Here is a 19,714-nt window from a genome sequence, read left to right on the forward strand (position 1 = left end):
AAACTCACAGAGAACGATGAGCAACACCACGAGGGCGATGAAGAGGAAGATACATCCGATGAGCAGCATACGCTTCAGGCCCTCCTGCCTGGTGAACTTGGGCAAGTTGATACCTGGGAACAGGCCAGAAGTAGGGGAGGGTGAGGCTGTTGGAGGGGAGTCCGGCACAATGGATGAGGGAGAAGGAAAGAAGGCTGGCCCAGGAGGGCCCTGTTAGGACCACTCCACCCAGAATATGGCACCGCCCCTGCCTGAAACCAAGCTCCCTTTTACTCAGCATCTACTGTGGGCCAGCTAGGCATTTGCATGTGTTATCTTATTTAATTCTGACAGCAACTGTGTGAGCTGGGTATCATTACGCCCATTTTATAGATGGGGAAACTGAGGTTCATGGATGTTAAATAACTTGCTCAAGGTTACTTGGCTAGTGAGTGGCAGAGTAGGGATTACAAATGAAATGTGTCTGATCCCAAAGGTCTCCACACCAAAGTGCCTCACTGGCCCTTCAAAGGGCAAGACTGGGCCCCAAATCTTGGTTTGGATGCTCCTCCAGGCCTGTTTATACTGCAGTGCTGGGGCAGGAGGACAGGAGGAGGGCAAAGTTGGGATGGGCAGAAAGGCTGCTTCCCTAAGGGCAGAGCCAGTCCCTGAGGACCATTTGACGTCTCTGTCTCCCTATTAGCTGAATCCTATAAGCCAGCTTGGGAAGTTGGGGGTGGGGCATGCCTGCCAGATCAGAATCTCTCTCTTTGCCCCTCTACCCACAGATGAGCCCACGATCATGACTGTACTCCAGTGCAGACCCCAGCTTCCCTGGCAGACCCCCAGGGCAGCCCAAGGAAAGAACCCTGGCTTCTAACCAGGAGCCCTGGCTCTCAAAATCTGCACCTTGACCCAGACTGAGCAGCCTCCAAAGTTACGTCTGCTTTGTCGGTCCTGGTTTCTTAACCTCTACCCCATTTGCTGCAATTTCCCACTGCCTTGGGTTTGCATGTCATGGTTCCTTCCTGCCCCCTCCTCCCCAGGTCCCCCACTGCCCACCTGGACCATCCCCCCTCCTTCCCAGTCATTGTTATTCAAGAGCTAGAGGAGGAGCAGAGAGTGACAGCTTGGAGATTTCCCCCCACCGCACCCCCCTCCGCCCTTGGACTGCTTCCCTGTTCCTCTTGCCTTCCCTGCAGGAGCCCCCTTACCTGGGCTCTCGGCCCTGGTGGCCCTGGTGGCCCTGGTGGCCCTGGCAGCTGGTGTGGACCTGTTAGGAGATGGCTGGACAGGTACGGCCCTCACTGGTGTGGCTCGAACAAGGAATACCCTCGTTGGAGACGATGTCATGGAGGCTGACATGGCAGACGATGACCTGCCGGGCGTTGACCTGGAAGGTGGTACCCGGGCTGGGCACGCACAGGCCAGCGATGCCCGGGCTGGAGGCGTCCTTGCTGGGGAGGCATTCTGAAAGCAGAGTGAAAGCCATCCCTCAAGCTGCTCCCCACTGCCAACCCACCCAGCTGTCAGCCCTGCTGGGCCAGGAGGTAGATGCCCTGGAGCAGGCGGCTAGGGGGTGAGCAGACCTCCCAGACAGGGAAGAGAATGTCCAGGGATGGATGAAAGCTCAAAGAGCCTGCGGTACCCTACTCCCTGCGGTCTCTCCCCATCACAGGGACCTGCGGAGGTGGGCAGAGGGCTGTGGGTCATCTGCCTGGGGTATGGGGGCACCTGCTTTGGCTACATGTGTCTAGAGACCCTCAGAAAAGAGGTTGCTGGACCGGACCCTCACTCTGAGGGGGAAGTAACCACCCTTTCTGCCCTCTTCACTCCCCTGCGTCCCGCCCTTCTGCGTATGTGTGTGATATTATAAAACATCATTCGTACTATGAGCTGTCATCAAAAAGTGTGAAAGCACTTCCTAAGAAAAGCCCTGACCTGCCTTGTACCCCACTGTTCTCAGTAACACAAGAAGTCGCACGCGCGCGCACACACACACACACACCCCAATACATCAGGGAAAAAGGAGAGGCAAGATGAAGGGGAAGAAGGTGACCAAGGTCCTTAACCTTCCTCAGCTGTAGGTGGAGTGATTTTTTTCATTTAGATTTAGCACTTTAAGCTGTAGTTACAGAGGACTTATTCTCTGAGTGCTTTATGTATTTACTCACTTGATCTTGAGAACAACCCTATGAGGTAGGAACTCTTATTATCCCCATTTTGCATCAGGGGAAACAGAGGCAGCGAGATTCAGTAACTTGATCAAACTCTCAGAGTTAGAGTGGCAGAGACTGGATTTGAGGCCAGAAGGTTGGGCTGTGGAGGCCACGCTCAACCACCAGGCTTTGCTGCCTCTCTGAGGAGGGATGCATGAGATAATGCAGCAGTGGCAATCAATGAACACCAGTGCTGTTCCTTCCTGGAGAGTCTGAGCCTTTGGGTGCACTGAATCTGGGATTGGGAGCTGGTGGGCAGCCAGGGCTGATGGAAAGTCCTTGAGCAGCCTCTGCTGGTGGCCAAGCCCTGGTCTGCCGGAACCCCAATCCCTGTCACCAGATTAGGCACCCTCTCTCCTCCCTCTGGCTCCTTACAGAGATCTCTGCCCTCCCTCACACCTTCTCTGCTTTCTAAGTCCCCTCTAGGTGTCCCCAGAACAGCAGGGGGAGCTGGAAACCGACCTGGCCCAGGGGCCACATCTGCCCCTCACTATCATTTCTGCTGAACACTGACTGGATACTCAGGAGGGCAGCCCGGGGAGGAGCAGGAATGGTGGGGGAAGGGACCTGTGCTCAGGGCACAGTCGGCAGGGCTGTGTGGAAGAGACGGGGCTCTGGACCTTGGGCACCTCTGTTTCATCCCTCATCTACCACTGTGCTTAAAAGCATTTGACATTAGTAAGCAGCTCAGTTAATAAAAAGTCCTCTTCATTAGGACATCCGGCTCAAGCCAACACCATCAAGCCTACCAGGCAGGGTGGGTTTTTTTGTTTTTTTTAACTCCATCTTCTAAGAGTCAGAGGTCACTTTTTTTTTAAACTCCATCTTCTAAGAGTCAGAGGTCACTAATTGATCTGGTCACTTCTCCATTTTTCTGGAGGCTGTGGGATGAATTCAAGGAAGGACGTTGAGTCCCTGACCACACTCAGCTTGCCAGAGGCAGGGACCAGGAGTGACTATCCCAGGGAGTTACTGGGGTTAATTGATGGACATGGGTAAATACACATGGGTCCAGATGCCCCAGCCAGCAGAGCAGGGACACACTCGTGTGTGTTTAGGGATATGAAGAGCAGCGGAACCAGAGCTCAGATTTCCCTCTCACCCCTGTTGTCTAGAGACTAGATTTCCGCAAAACAAAGACAGCTTAGCCCCTGGAAGCCTCAAGGGGAACAGGACTGGGGTTGGAGCATGGAGAGGGGGTGAGGATATGCTGAAATGTACAATGCATCCGTTCACAGCACTGGCTTTGGAGTCAGGCAGACCTGGGTCCCAATCCTAGCTCTAGAAGTGTGACCTTAGACAAGCCACTTAACTTTCCTTTTTCTTTTTCTTAATCTGTAGAATAGGACTAATACTCCTGAGGATTCAATGAGATAAAATAAGAAATCTCTTGCCCGTGCCTGGCACACAGTGACTGGGCAGGAAACGGTCATTCCTCTCCCCCCTTTGCACTGGCACACCCAGCACCCACCGTGCTGAGATTTAACAGCCCCGAGGCACGGCCAAAGGGCTAAAAGGTGGTGTGAGCTCCTCTTGGGAGAAAAGAGGGTGCTCAACAAAGGCCAGACTAAGGTCCTTCAATAAGAAGAACAAGCCCAGGCTGTGTAGAGCCCTGCGCTTCCTTCCCACAAGTGGTGGCCCCAGCCTCGGCACCTGAGCGAGACCTTGGCATTGTGGCACCTCAGCTGGCCTGCCAGGCCTCCCTCCCTGTTATGCTCACAATATACATCTTCCCTCACCTCAGGGGAAATTCCCATAACTCAATACAATAAAATTGATTATAGCTCCCAATGTATGGTACTTTAGGGTTTATAATACACCTGCACATCTATGGCCTCCTGAGGTCATCACTCCATCCCTGAGAAGTTGATATGTTTAGAAGCGCGTTTTACAGGTGAGGAATCCAAGGCTCAGAGCTCAGATTGCCCAGAATCACATAGTCGGGCACCTGGCCCAAGCCCCTGTGCATCTGAGTCTCCTGCCCTCTTGAGTCAGGGGCAAGAGGCCCCCGGCCCAGTCTTTTCTCTGAACCTGGTGCATGGGATGCTCGTTCTGCATCTGTGACGTGGCATGAGAATCGGGCCTGGGACCTTGCAGGGCTGGGAGCGCCATGGGGAGCCTGGGGGTGGAGCCGAGGGTTCCTGCAGGGATCTTGGTCTTTCCAGTAGGAAGCAGGGAACTGAAAGTTTCCAGTGGGAAGCAGGGTTGGGCCTGGTGGCCTGCCAGGACAAGCCTGGTCGTCAGGAGCCGTGGCATCACAGCCCTCCGGTACTCTCAAGGCCAGCTGGTGACTGGGCAAGAGACTTAACCTCTTTACATCTCGGTTTCCTTACCTGTGCGGTGAGCCGGTCACCTTGCTTCATAGCACTGCAGTGATAGGTGATGTATATAAAGTAAGACTTGGTGACCATTAGCTGTGATGGTGGGTGGGTGTTTGTCTATTTGCTTGTTTGCTAAAGACACTGGGCTTGCAATAGAAAAATCTGTGTTCAAATTTGACTACATCCATTCCTAAGTGGCTTGGGCAAGTACATTAACCCTTCAGAATCTGTCTCCCCACATATAAAATGGGATTGATCTTACCTTCTTCCCCCAGATTGACAAGGAATAAATATGAAAGAGGCTGGTTTATAAATGCATATCACCGTAATAATAGGAACAGCCCACTAGGCATTTTACTTGATCCCATTTCAACCTCATAACAGCTCTTTGTGGTTGGTATTATTAACCCCATTTTATAGATTTTGAAACTGAGCTCCAAGGTGGTTAAGAACATGCCCAAATTTACATCTCAGGTAAGTGACGGCGCTTGGATTCTATCCAGGCCTACTCAGAGCAAGTTGAGTCTGGCCCAAAATTATCACGAATGCCCACAGTAACTTCCTGCATTTCTTCAGGGCTTACAATTTGCAAAGAGCTTTTACACCCATTATTCCATTTGCTTCTCACAATGCTCCTAGTTAGCAAGCTGGACAGGAGTTATCATTCCCGGTTTATACACGAGGAAACTGGGGTTCAGAGGGACTCAAGAGCATGCCTAAAACCCCCAAAAGGATTAGTGGCCCTGGGACTCTTATCACAACCTTCTGACTCCCCCGGCAAGAGCTCAGGCCCTCCACCTGAGCGGGACCCCATGACCAGCTAGGGTCCTGTCACCCCATCAGCAGGGCCTGAACGAGAGAGAAGGCTGAGAGGCCCACAGGTGGTGGAGGCCCAGAGGAAGATGGGTGGGGAGACCTGGGAGAGGATGGAGGGAACAGGGAGCGGGCAGGCACAGCAGGAAGCCGGGGGCAGCCAGGGAGGCAGGGCGACCTCCTGAGCCTTGCGGGTCCCTCTCCCAGATGCTGGCTCCACCCACAGGTAGGTCCCAAAGCGCCCACCCACGGCCTTGGCCGGCAGGAAGTGGGGAGGAGAGGCCCTGGGGTCCCGGCAGGAGACCCACCTGGGTCCCTCTTCTGTGAGTCTAGAGGGAGGTGGGGCGTGTAAAATGGAACTAACCTGGGGCTCAGTACCCAAGGAGCCAGGTGGAGGGGTGAGTAGTCTCCAGCCAGATCCTTTCAAACTGTTACCTCTGGGCCTCAGCGGTCCAGCACAAAGTCTTCCCAAGGTTGGGAAGAGTGGGGTGTGGGGATGGAGGGGAAGCTGGGGGTGGGGGAGGGGAGAAAGGGTGATACCCAAGAAGGGGCTGGAGGCCCTGGAGGCCCTGGCCTCAGGAGAATGAGCACTTTGGTGTCGGACAGGGTGGGAGACAGGTGGAGAGTTTCTGGCCCCACGGAGCAGGGCAAGAGAAGAGTCCTGGTCCCCAAAGTGCCAGATAGAGCTGCGCATGTAGAGAGCTGCAAACCCCAGCAGGGACAGCAGGATGGAAACACAGCCCTAAGACCAGAGGAACACAGCCTCCAGAGTGAGGCCGTCTACTCCATCTTCCTGATTCCAAACCATCACACTTCCAGGACGCTGCTGGGAAGAGTTCTCATTTTCTAGGACCACTAGAACAGGAGATTCCACAGCCGTCCTTCTTTACCCATTTCACAGCCTTCCACCCCACCCTCCTGGAAGTTCTCCCTGACGTCTAACCTACTAGAGCAGTAACTCATTTCCCTTCCTCAATTCTTGGAGATCAACGGCTGAGATTCCAGCATCCCTCCTGGAGGCCTGACCTCTCCCTCAGAGCAGATGCCTTGAGCAGGTGGGGAACAGGCAGGGGAGGAGAATTCTTGCCCAAGGTCCTGAGATACAAGGGACAGAGCCCGGGCCAGAACCGGCCTGACTCCTAGCCTTGGCCAGCGGGCAGCAGACCCAGGATTGGGAATCAGATGACCAAGGCCAGGCTCTCCACAACCTGCCTGCAGACCAGAGGCTCCTCGGTCTTCAGGGGGACAGGGGGACAGGGGGACAGGGCAGAGCCAAAGCGTGGGTGACTCTGGCCATTTCCCTGGCCTAACATTGCCAATCATTCTCTGCCTCTCTGCCCCCGCCACCCCTGGCGTGGTCCCTGGGGTTACCCCCTGGGCTAATACAGCCGTGAACCCTCACCGTGTCATGGACCAGGCCTATACCCCAGGCTGTCACTGATGCCACCTGCCTGTGTCTCTGCAGCTCCCGGGGACCCCTACTCAAAACTCATCCAGTCCCCTCAAGACGTTCTGGGGCAGGAGGCAGCGGGCAGGGCAGGGTCCACAGGAAGGCAGCAGCGGATGAGCCAGGGAGAGGCCTGAAAAGAGCAGTCCCTGGCTCTGGGGCTCGTTCCAAGCACTTTCCTGGACAGGAGCTGATAAGCATTATTATTCCCATTTTATAGACAAGGAAGGAGAGGCCCAAAGTATTTGTGTGCTTTGCTCAAAGTCGCTCAGGTACGTCTTATAGCAGAAGAGGGACTAAACCCGAGACCCACTGCACCCGGTCCACTGCCCTCTATACCACAGTTTCCAGGGTAGTTTCCCCAGCCCACGGCACCTGGGCCAGTGTTACGGTTTCCTGCGGCAGCTCTGCCCTGGGCCCTTACCTGGTGGGGGACGGGAGTAAGTTAACAAGCCCCCAAGTGGGTCCTACCCTTGGCCTCTCTGGGTCTCCTGCAGGCCCAGCCAGCAGTGCCAGAGGGGAGGGAGCTTCTGCTGTGCTGAGTGATGTCACAGTCACCTCGTGGATTGCTTCACCTCAGTGGTTATGTGGCTGCCGCCATGGACTGTGCCCTGGGCTTTCCGTAGAGACTGTTATTTACCCGCAGACGGCAGCCTGATCTCTGGCCCAGATGCACTGTGGGTCGCTCAGAGCACCCGGCATTACAGGGAGCAGAACCCTATAATAAAGTCTCACGCTAGGCTTAAGAACGTCCACCTGCAGTGACTTGAACGCGTTTTCATGTCTCTCAGGGCCCCTTCAAGTCCAGCACGAGCTGACTGGGCCTCCCTCCCCGGTTCCGGGCCAGGCTCAGGCTGGGCATACCACAGGCTAGAAGCATCTTGAAAACCCTCCAGTCCAACCCATTTTCCTATTGGTGAGGCGATTAAGGCCCAGAAAGGCAATGTGATTTGTCTAAGATCACACAGCCAGCTGGGGGCAGCGCCAGGACCAGAACCCAGATCTTCTGACTGCCGTCCTCAGGCTGTTGCACACCTCCATGCTCTCGCACTGCCTGCCCCTTCCCAAGCTCCAACAAGGAAGGACCCCTTGTTAGATTTAGGCCCCTGTGGCAGCGTCTCTCTCCCAGTAACCCTGAGAATCAACGATGCTCAAAGGGTGGCAGCCCAGGCCGGCACCCCAGTATTCCAGGCTACGCAGGACGAGGTGCTCCCCAATCCCCACCAGAAGCACAAGCAGTGCCAAGGAAGATCAGGAGCCCCCTTTCACGGAACTTAAAAAGCCTCCTTGCCTGTTGGGAGCCTGGGGAACCCCTGGACCATGGCAGGGGAGCCTGAACCCCCCTCCAGTGTGGACTGGACTGGATCGGAGTGGTCCGTGCTTCTTTCCATCCTCACTGCCCAACCCAGGCTTCATTACACCTCCAGGTACACAGGGTTCCGTCCTACCCTCCCCGCTCCCTGGACCCGGAGAAACCGCACAGATACAGGCCCCCTCAGAACCCACAGGCAGATTTCCCAGCACCTCCTGCCACCCAGCCACCAGCACGTCCCACATACATGCAATGCTAACCTCAGGGACCCCAGTCGGCCTGGAATCAAACTGGGATCCAGACTAAGAAGCCAGAGCCCCGAGGCCCCCCTCACCGCAGGCACAGGAGGCCCCAGGGACTCTTGCTTCTGCTCCTAACCAGCTCCAGGACCTTAAGGTCAGTCACTTTCCTTTCTGGGGCCAACCAAGGAAAAGGCTGGACAATCAGCTGTTTTCAAACGAGTTTCTACAGAGCATTAGAAGTTCCGTGGAGATGCCTTGGAGGCCCGCTTGTAGGTAAAGAGCTTCGAGTCCTTTACCCCACTTCAAACAGAGCAGATTAACTTTTCAGTTTTATGCAGTGGGTTCCACATAAGATTTCATTTGAACAAAAGAGTCTGCTACTACAAAGAACTTGAAAATTGCCAGCCTGATCGGGTGCTAAAGTTCCTTCTAGTTTAGGATGCCTCTTATACACATGAAAAAACCTTGGGGATCCCTATTAGACTAGAATCAAAATACCTTCCTGCTCATTCACTCATTCATTCATCAAATAGTTTAAAGAACATTGAGTACCCCCTATTGCCAAACAAATAACGTTTGGTTGCCCAGGAACTTGGTGCCTCAGTTTCTCCCCATGCGCCCTCTCTGCCAAGGCTGGGGTGGTAATAGGGCTGCTACATAATGGGGGCCCCATGGACAGTCCTGGGTATTGCTTCCCTATCACAGGAGCCAGACGCCGCCTGGCATCGCCAAGGCCTCCACTTGGCTGACCAAGCCCTGGGTTCCCTGTGCTGGCATCCCTCCCTGCCTGGCTGGACACCGTCCACCCCCGTTGCTGCCGTACCAAGAGGAAGCTGTTTTGCCAAAGCCGGACACTTCAGCCAAGTGGCTACCGTTACATCCGTCAGCCTTCCCACCCAGCACCCAGCCTAGATCCCCGTACACACACTCCCACACATTTCATGCTTACATTTGCCAGGTCACAGGGACAACACAGGGGGAGGCAGGGTGGGATGGGCCTAGTGTAAGGCTGCCTGGCCCCAGTGCCAACATGGAACACAGAGGTTTCAGGTGAGGGCTGCCTACCTGCAGGGACAAAGGGCAGGTGCCAGGAGTCCTGGGGGTGCCTGCACTTTGCGGTCTAGGGGATAGCAGAGCGACCTGAGCCTACTGGTCTGCCATCTTGGGAACCTGCCCAGCCCCCTCTAAAGACAGTGCCTCATCCTGGACCAGCCCTGGGGCCTCCAGCCATTCTCAAGTGCACAGCATCTGTGGTCTTGGGCTGACTGAAAACCTGCTCCACTTTAAGAAGACCCAGGGCTTCCCTGGTGGCGCAGTGGTTGAGAATCCACCTGCCAATGCAGGGGACTCGGGTTCGAGCCCTGGTCTGGGAAGATCCCACATACCGCGGAGCAACTAGGCCCGTGAGCCACAACTACTGAGCCCGCGCTCTAGAGCCCACGAGCCACAACTACTGAGCCCACGTGCCACAACTACTGAAGCCCGCACGCCTAGAGCCCGTGCTCCACAACAAGAGAAGCCACCGCAATGAGAAGCCCACGCACCGCAACAAAGAGTAGCCCCCACTTGCTGCAACTAGAGAAAGCCCGTGTGCAGCAATGAAGACCCAAAGCAGCCATAAATGAATGAATGAATTAATTAATTAAAAAAAGAAAAAAGAAGACCCAGTAGAAGAAAATCCACTCTACAGAGGATTGTTGCTTTATCAGTGGGTCAACTTCAGTCTTTCTTTAATAAACATGACACTTCTTTAAGCATTAAGCATGTGACGCCTTTTGAAGAACACAAAGTATGCACTATTCTTCAGGAACAAATGAGCATATCCAGTGTGGCACACCTGTAATCTCACTCTACATGATTCCAGAGACTGTCATGGAACCAGAAAGGGGCCTCAGGGGGCAATTCGTCCAACCCTCTCCTTTTGTAGGTGGGGAAACTGAGGCACAGAGAGCAGAAGATATTTGTCCAAATTTAGAGGCGCTAAGACTAGACCCTAGATGATGATGATGATGATGATGATGATGATGATGATGATGATGGCAATAAATCTTAACTCTATGAATACATGTCCATCTGTCTATCTATCTGTCTGTCTATCTGTCTGTCTGTCTATGCCAGATGTTCTTATAAAAGAGACTTATTATGTGAAAGACACTATTCTAAGACCACTTGAAGTAGATACTATTTTGATTCCATTTCACAGATGAAGAAACTAAGGTGCAGAAAAGTTAAGTGATTGGTCCAAAGTCACTGCTGACCTGGAACTTGGTCAGTGTTCTGTCCACCACATCCTGCGGCTTCTCTCTTGAACACAAAGAAGCTGTGAGCCTTCTCCACCTTCTTTCTAAGGTCCCCCTGAAGTCCCAGCCAGCTCACACAGGAGCTTCATCAGGCTTAAGTCCATTGACCACCATCTTTCTCACTACTTTATTGAGCTGATAGTCAAAAATCACAATGCGTCTTTCTGCAATGACGTCCTCAGGGAAAAAGGCACAGCCTTAGACGACCAGTTACTCCCAGTCTCCTCTTATTCAACTTAATTAGTGTTAAGAAATCTGTTGCAGATAAGCTTAAGATCTTCAGGAAGCTCTCTCTGTCCCCACCTCAGGCTCACTATCTTGGGGGTTCAACCTTAAATAAGGAGGTAATGGTTCAGTTATTTCATTCCAAGGTAAGTCTCCCAGAGTGAACGTGGGACCTGCCATACCATGTGACATTTATTCTATCAGTAATGAAAAGCCTGTACTCTACCCTGTGCCCCTCCAGTGACCTTCCATGTTGGTTCCTGACTCTGGAGAGATGAGTTTCCTAGAAGGTGCCCCCCCACCATCACCCTGCCCCAGGGACTGGCCCTACCACCCTTCACATAGCTCAGCACTTCTCACCCCTTGTGTCTAGGGACCATCAAGTTTAGGTTCCCAGCAAGTTACCAAGGAACATGACCCATGGCTGTGACCATGGGTTCACCTTCCCCATGCCTCAAACCAAACTCCATTCTGCCTTCTGCATCCCCCTTACTGCTCACCAGAGGTTCCAATGAGCCCCAGAGGCCTAGGGTCAAATGACCTCGGTGAGGCAGAGACATGGGCCAAGGAGACCCGATCAGAGGGCAGGAGAAAAAGCCTGGGACAGAAAAGTCAAGAAGGGGCTGGAAGAATGGTGGGAGAGATGATGGTAGAGTTTTCAGAAATACATCTGGGGTTCAGAATGGACCACGAGCCAACTATCAGCCAGAACATAGGCTAAGCTGATCCTCAGTTCCAGCGTTGGCCCATCCTTCCCACAGTCCCAGATTCTACCACATCACTGGAGAACAAAAGAAGGTGGAGATGAGCAGAAAATAAGACCCAAGGAGAAGTAAGGGCACAGAGGAATGTTCCTCAAGAAAAGAAAGCTGAGGAATACTTGAACAAAATCTTTGGAAACCTTCACATGCATATGACTGGCTTTTCCACAGAGGACACTTAGCTGCTCTCTACCAAAAAACAGAAGAGGAAAGTAATCTTAGTTGTAGCAGAAGGAATCATGGTTAGACATAAGGAAGCACTTTCCAAGCATGAAGATTATTAAGCCTGAAAATAATGACCAAGAAGAGTTTAAAATCCCCTTGAAGATCTTCAATGCCACCTTTTCTGAGATGGTTTATGAGTCTGGTGAGAGGGTCACCCAAAGATAACCTTGAAGCCGAGTTAGAATACTAAGCTTTCATGATTCTCAAACCAGCAAAGTTGTCCCAACAGCACATACGTCCTGGCTGGGGTTCTCAGGGGCCACAGAGTGGGAGCCCAGGATTCAGCCACACAGCCCTGGGGTGCTTCCTGACCAGACCCCAAATCCCATCAGCTCCTCCTCCCATGGGGCCCCTTTTAGGAACCATGATAAAAGGAGGCCGCGTGATCTTGATCCCCAGTAACTTCAAACTAGAAAAGGCACATTCAGTTTCCCCTGAAACCGAGGCACACTGCCGCTGCCCCACCTAGCTTCCAGCCCCATCCCTGTTTCCTCAGTGCCAGGAGGTTCTGGCCCAAGCTCCACAGATGCACTCACCAGGTGGCTGTCTCCGTCCATGGTCTCCGGAGGGGGTGAAGCCTCCAGCCTCAGCTGATGTTGACGGGAAGATCCATGTTTGGCTTCCCAGGCAGGTAAGGAAAAGGGGGCTGGAGGGCTGACGTCCAGCCCTCACCAGATGGGCGGGGAAGCCAGTTGGGACATGTGAGGTAATCCTGTGTATGAACAACAGGGCAGAACTAGCCAGACCTGTCCCTCGCCCCTCCTCCAAGGCCATCCCAGTTACTCAGCAAATACCAAATACTGGGAGTATGAAGCTACCTTTATTCCCAAAGCTGTCCCCACAGAGTCAGCTGTGGGGAAACCAGGGCTTCCAGACCACCTTTTTCAGAGGGGGATTCTGGGGAGAAATGGCCCAGGCCTTGGGAGGACAATCTTAGCCATGCCAACCTGAGCCCCTAAAACAGGTGCTTCTGAGCCCTCTGAGGTACGACCCTGTCCCCATAAGGATCGTCCAAGATCAGGGACCAGCGCCAACCCAGGGCAGGACAGAGTGAAACTTCATCTCCAAGGACCACATGCCCAAATCCCAAATCGGGGCACGTGGTCTGGCAAAAAGAATCTTTCTCCTGAACTTTGCTTATTTCTACAACAACTCTCAACAAGGAAATTAAAATCAAATGGCTTCTAATTATGCACATAATGAATTGCCTCTATTGAAAATAATAAAATGTTATGAAACAACACATCAAAACCAATGAAAATAAAACATACATATATTGGAATGGAGACCATTCCAAGAAATACTATGCTGACTCATGATTCCCTACCTCTGCCCCAGCCTGTCGAAAGAAATAGTCTAAAGAAACAGAGGAAGCGCTGCTGTGAAGGGAGAGTTAGCACCTCCACACCCAGCAGAACTGCTGAGAACAGCAGAATGTAAGCTCTGGGGAGAACTTTCCAGCCTCTGAGTATTTGGGGGTACAGAGATCATAGAACTGCAGACCCTTTAGAGATGGAAGGAAGCTCAGAGTTTATCTAGTGATTCAATCTCCTCATTTTACAGATGGAGAAACAGAGAGCCAAGTAGCTGAGGAAACTTCACAAGTCACATCTAACAAACAACAGCAGCAGCAATAATAATAAGGTGCTGGGTGTCCTATGAAATGCTTTACATACAGCAATGCATTTAATTCCTGCAACAATCCTATGCATCCATCCTTCACTCATCCATTCAACAAGTATTTATTGAATGCTTCTTATGTTCCTGGCACTGTTCTAAGTACTAGGGACACAGTGAACAAACTCAGCAAAGACCCCCGCCCTATGGCACTAGCATTCGGGGTGGGCTGGGGCAAACAAAACGAATTTTAAAAACAGATAGACAACAATGGTGACGATAGATGGATGAGCCAGTGTAGCAGAAAGTGGAAAGTGCCATAGAGCGAAACAAAGCAGGGAAGGGGATCAAGAGGGCTGGGCAGGCAGAGTTACAGTTTGAAACAGGAAGGTCAGGGATGGGATCACTGACATGACGTTTAAGCAAAGACAAGGGAAGTGATTACTATTCTCTCCATTTACATACAAGAAAACAGGAATTTCTAGCTCAGAGTGGAAACTGTTGGCTCCAAAGCTGTCTTGAAGGAAATTGAATCCAGAGGCAGAAGGATGGTGGGCCCAGGCAGAGACCCTAGGGTTCGCCACTCTTGGGTTATTCGGGGTGTCACTGCCCTGGCTCTCCAAGAGAACTCAGCTTCAGGCCCCATACCCTCCCTCCTCCCTCCACCAGCCTGCCAGGGCAGAGGCACCCCTCCCATGTGGTCATCCAGTCCCGAGGAGACTCCGAATTGTGTCCTCAGCACGTCCTCTTCCCTCTTTCCTAGGGAGGCACCCACCCCCACCCCCCCCTCCAGGCCACCGGGGACTCTGAGGCTGGAGACTGGCACTGGGCCTTTCCTTCCATAGACCAGACCTGAGGAGCCCCACTCTGTCTCCCAGGCAGACCACTGGCCTCCCAGCATCACCCTTAGCTTCATTCCCTGAAGGTCCCCCCGTCCTCTGGTAAGAGCTCAGGATTGGGGTTCTGGGCCCATGTTGGGGGGGATGGAAACCCCACCTCAGAGGTAAAGGCCAGCGATGTGAACTTGGAGGTCTTTATCACCCTCTGGAAGACCGTGATGACACATCCACCCAGAGAATGTGTCCGGCACTGGGGAGGCTCTGAAGAGACGTGGCTTGTATTTCTTGCTCTATTCCTTGGGTCCATCAGAGACACAAGTCGTCCCAGGGTCCCTGCTGAGCAAACCAGCTGACCCACGTGGAAATGCCCATCAGCCACCCGTTCAGTTCAATCAGCATCGGCAGCTCAGCACCAGGCCCCGCCGTAGCTCTTGGAGGTGAAGGTGGCAAAGAACAGAAGGGTGGGGGGAACAGGCAATATCCCGCGTTGGGGCTCGGAGGCGGGGCCAGGGGACACTGAGGCATGAAATTCTTTGCTGGTAGTTTTCCTATTTCCAGAGGGGAAGGTCCCGGTGTGGCACAAGGCCTGGACTCTTCCCCCAACAGAGCTGGCCTTAGTAACCACCTACCCCGGCTTCTGCACCCGGCTCCAGCCTTGCTCTGCCTCTTCCTGTCTCTTTGGAAGGAAGGAGACCCCGTCCGTGCCATCCCTGCATCCCTCTGACTACCTGCTTTCTTTTGCCTCCCCGCCCTCCTCCCTCCAGAGACCTGATCACGACGACTTTCCACCCAGAGGGGAGCAGTGCACTGGGCCCAGGTGTTCATCTGCTCTGCCTTTTACCTCCCCTTCAGTGGGGCTCCAGGCTTTTAGTAGCCTGGTCCTTTCCCGCCTCTGGGTCATTTCCATTTAGGGTGGAGGGAGTTTTACAGAAAATATATCATCCATGCAAACAAGTACATGCCTCAAGGCAGCCCCAAGAGAGTGAGGAGTGACAGAAATCTCACTACTACTTTGAGACTAAACTCCTAGCGCTCTGCTTTCATGACCTCTCCAGCTGCCACTACCCAGCACCTTGCAAGCTCCTTCCTGGGGCTACAGACCGGGAAACAGGGCTCTTGGCCATTCTAGTCCCACCTGGTTGTCAACAGTCCTGGTTCGTGAGTCCTCCTTCATCAGCCCTCCTTGTGAATTTCCTCCCCGCTCCCTCCGTGAAAGCTCTGAGTACCATCCCTCCCGTGTAGCCCACTTTGGAGCTTCTCCATCACTCAGAGCTCAACAGAGGGACATCCCTCCAGGTCTAAGGGAAGCTGCAACACACAGACCACATACTTAGAGGCCAGGCAGAGAGGAGACACCAAGCCCACCCTCAAGGGAATAAGTCACCAGGAGAGACGCCCTGGGCCAGGACACCTGCCCCACCCCAGAGCCTGGACTCTTACCCCAGCCCCTGCTCTCCCGCCCCCCTAGCCCCCAGCCCCCAGCCCAGCGCTCCTCCCTGAGCCCAGACCAGCAAGGCTACTGGCCCGGACCCACACCAGGTGCTTGGTTAAGGATGCTCCGGATATTATAAGGGGAGGCTGGATAGGGTGGCAGTATTTTTTTTTTTCAAGCCCAGAGGAAACAGCTCATGAGCCTAAACGGAGCCCCTCAGCCAGCCTAAGGAAGGCTGGCAGGGGACTCTGCTTGTGGGGCAACTATGAGGCTCCCCACATCCAGCAGATATGGGGCTTCTTGGCTGAGTAATAGGGACAGAGGAGGGAGGAAGGCCAGCCACACCCAGAAAAGAAAGGTGGGCAGAAAGCCTGAGCTTGGCCAAAGGACCACCTGATGACCCCCCAGCAGGTCAGGGTCTCAGAGAGTCTAGAACCCTCAACCCAGGAGCCAGTGTTCCCCTTAGTCATGGAGTTTGCTGCCCCATTTGTCTTGTTCAGGACCAACAGGAGGCAGAGAGGGACCAAGCCCTGTTCTTCTCCCCGTAACCATCATTGTTCTGGTTGCATCACCCCAAATCCGTGATTAGATGGGATAAACTAGGTAGAAAGCCTCTGGCAGAACGCCAGACTCCCTGTGGCACACTCCGGCCCCCAGCCCATTAAACAGTGGGCCATGGGCCGTGAGGAGGGCTGGCCCCGCCCTCCAGGGTGTCCCGGGCCAGGGCAGCCGAGTCCTCTCGGGTGGACCATCTGTGACCCTCCTACCTGGAAGTCACCCAGCTGTGCCCAGATTGGAGTGGAAAATACCACCATCTGGAGACAGTTCTGTTGTTTAGGTGCCACCTGTTTCCAAAGAAGCGTTTGACACAGCTGCTCTTCCTCGTGATTCGCCCACACCCGTTTTTCTGTACTCCCAGCTCCCCTCCCTGCAGAAGTCAAACCCCACTTCAGCATGACAGCCCCTCTCACACTTGAGGGATCAGTTTGGTGACTCTCTGAGTCGGCACTCTGCCCACCTGAACACACCCAGTTCCTTCACTTGCTCCTGGCGTGAGGTGATGTCAAGTCCTCTTCCCTCCATGGATTTCTCCAAAAGCAGGCCCACGGGCACTATGGCCCCCCTGAAGTGTGGTCCCAGAGCCACTGTCCCAACCAGTAAAGATAAAACTAACCAGTGGTTCACCGGAACCACCAACCGGGCTGCTGCTAATTTTTCCACAGGACTGAAGCAGCTGCCCACAGAGCAGCGGTGCTGAAAGACAGGTGGGGATTAAGTCCTGCAGAGGCAAGCATGGGCCACCTGCACACAGCCACATTCAAACACTCACAGAGTGAGGACAAAGGAGACACTGCTGTGACCACGAGACTCCCACATTCAGACAGCAACATCTCTACTCCCCTCTGAGCCATCTGAGAAGGCTTTCTGGAGGAGGAGGTGGGATTCCAGAAGGTGTGAGAGACAGGCAGTAAGACAGCCTGGCACTCTCAGGCTGCCAAGGGGAGTGTGAGAGTCCTCAAAGGAACGTTCAGAGCAGGAAGTGTTGAGTGCTTTGTACAACAGGCTTTGAGATCTGTCATGGAATCAGAGCTCTTCAGGTACTTCCTCTGTGTCCTTGGGCAAGTTACTCCCCATCTCAGAATCTCAGTTTCCTTAAATGGAGATAATGGTTCCTCTCAAATCAGAGTATTTATGTCCATTCACTGAAATCATTTGTATAAAACTTTTGGCACGAGGTCTGATACATAGTACCCGCCAATAAGTAGTAGCCATTGTGATATGATATAATTGCAAAATTTGGTTGAACAACAGGTAGTGCTTTGAGCAGGTATGGAGAGGGCTAAGACGTATGCTTTGAATTCAAAGCCCAGAGAAAATGGTCCTTTGCTGGCAGTTTGGTGGAGAAAGCCCTGGGCTAAGACTCGAGACTGGGCTTTTATTGCTTCTCTGTTATTGCTGAGCAACTTCTCAGGGGCACCAGGGCTCAGCTTCCTCATCTCTAAAAAGTGAGGTCCCTTTCAGCTCTGGAGAACCTAATCTCTAAGTAGAGAGATTGGGCACAAGAGAAGAGAGTCAATGAAGGTGACCAGGCGGTCTGGAGATCCTTGCACAAGAGCTGAGGAACAGAGAATCTGACAGAAAGAAATAGAATTACAGTTTGAGAAAGAAGAAAATGCTGCCAAAGTTGCCCAGGAAGAAAGAACAGAAGGGTGGTCAGAACCCAGAGAAAAAGCAAAAACAGGTGCAATGTGCAGTAAATAAGAATTATAAGGAGAAACTATATATTTTTTCATGGTTAAATATAAAAAGAACACCAGGAAATAATAACCCACATTTGCAAAGCACCTGCACGAATATTATTTCACTTTGTCCTCAGAACACAATCGCATTTTGCAACAAGGGAGCAAAGAGTCAAAGAAATACACTTTCCACTGTCAACAGCTTATGAAGGATGGAACTAATGCTCAAATCCACATTCTCTGCTTCCACATCTATGTTCTTACCATGACAGTGTCTGTTGTAATAGACGGGTATAATGGATCATCATATTTTTAAATTTTCCAAAATATCAATACACTGTTTTGATAATAAACAGTACAGAATGTTAAATATGTACATTCTTGTTAGAACCTTTATCTATATTCTTTACAGTTCAGAGTATTTTAAAAGGAACACTTCCTTTGGATGTAATCCTTTCCCTAGCTTCATTTTTTCAGCTGCTTCAGATGTGTTTTTATCAGAGCAGATGATAAGTGTGAAGTCACTGAAGGTGAACCCCTGCAGGTCCCCAGATTAATCATTCTGTGTTTTGCCAACTGTCACCAAAAGATAGACATTTATATTGTTTGCTCAGTGAAAGGGAAATGTTATGCATTTTGAACTTTTGGCTTTTTGAATATGAATTATTTTTTAAAAGATACAAAATTATACAGACTTTAAATCTAGATAACATGAGAAACTTTAGATTTTTTTTTTTGGTAGTATAGTTGATTTACAATGCTGTGTTAGTTTCTGGTGTACAGCAAAGTGATTAAGTTATATATATATATATATATATATATATATATATATATATATAGTTTTTCAGATTCTTTTCCATTATAGTTTATTACAAGATATTGAATATAGTTCCCTGTGCTATACAGTAGGTCCTTGTTGCTTCTCTATTATATATAGTAGTTTGTATCTGCTAATCCCAAACTCCTAATTTATCCCTTCTCTTCCTTTCCCCTTTGGTAACCATAAGTTTGTTTTCTATGTCTGTGAGTCTGAGCATGCAACTACATTATTCCATTTCTCCAATAGGTTATTCAGAGTTTGGAAAGAGAACATGAGCCTTTCTGCTTTTTTGGCTCTCAAAAGACTTCTCAGTTTAGAACAAACTAATCTGAAGGAATATGATTTTTTTTTTCTCTATGCACATGGATATTAAGACATTGAATAATCACATTTGTAAAGCACTTTATCTCCTCTAGCCCTTAGGACAGCCCTCCAAAGCAGACAGGACAGGTGATCTCAGGAAAGCCCAGAGAGGCTTCAGGTCCCAAGGCTGGTGCCTTGGCTGGGCCCAGCTGCAGCCGAAATGTCTCCAAGGCTGTGCATTTCACATTAATGGTACACCCCAAACAGGGGCCCTTAATAATTATGATCAACATAAAATTCATGAAGACAAACGCTTCCCTTGAAACTATCTTTATATCCAACCTAGAGCACTGCTTAGGGACAATGCACGTTGACCCAGGTCCAGCCCTGGCTTGCCTCCTTCCCAGAAGTGGAAACTTGGCCAAATCACTTCGCTTTAGTTCTCTCAACTGTGATCCAGAAAAGGTAAGATCTGCTCTGCCTGCCCCTTAGGGATCAAATGATATTGTGAGATGGCTCTTGGGAAATGCTGACGTGCTCTAAGGATATAGGACATTATTACTATCAGCTGAAAACTCTGTGTAACCAGATCTCCCTACAGTATGTCTTCACTCAATGC

The 19,714-nt window shown here is 51.7% G+C and overlaps 1 protein-coding gene across 5 annotated transcripts in view; it reads right to left on the reverse strand.

The window, feature by feature from the left end:
* TMPRSS13 (transmembrane serine protease 13) overlaps positions 1–17,124 on the reverse strand; it is a 47,349-nt gene extending 30,225 nt beyond the window's left edge. Inside the window, exons 1-3 of one of the 5 annotated variants that reach the window (XM_082340948.1) lie at positions 17,063–17,124; positions 12,381–12,556; positions 9–113 (exon numbers count right to left, since the gene is read on the reverse strand). In XM_082340948.1, coding sequence (XP_082197074.1) covers positions 9–113; positions 12,381–12,556; positions 17,063–17,109 — 328 coding nt within the window. In that variant the 5' untranslated portion in view covers positions 17,110–17,124. Of the gene's footprint in view, positions 1–8; positions 114–1,193; positions 1,450–12,380; positions 12,557–16,750; positions 16,831–17,062 lie in introns of those variants that run through there. The other 4 variants (XM_082340947.1, XM_082340949.1, XM_082340946.1 and 1 more) reach the window with 4 other exon arrangements.
* Between the last annotated feature and the right edge of the window lie 2,590 nt (positions 17,125–19,714).

This window comes from Balaenoptera borealis (assembly GCF_965194805.1).
Source record: "Balaenoptera borealis genome assembly, chromosome: 11".
In the NCBI taxonomy this organism is placed as follows: Eukaryota; Metazoa; Chordata; class Mammalia; order Artiodactyla; family Balaenopteridae; genus Balaenoptera; species Balaenoptera borealis.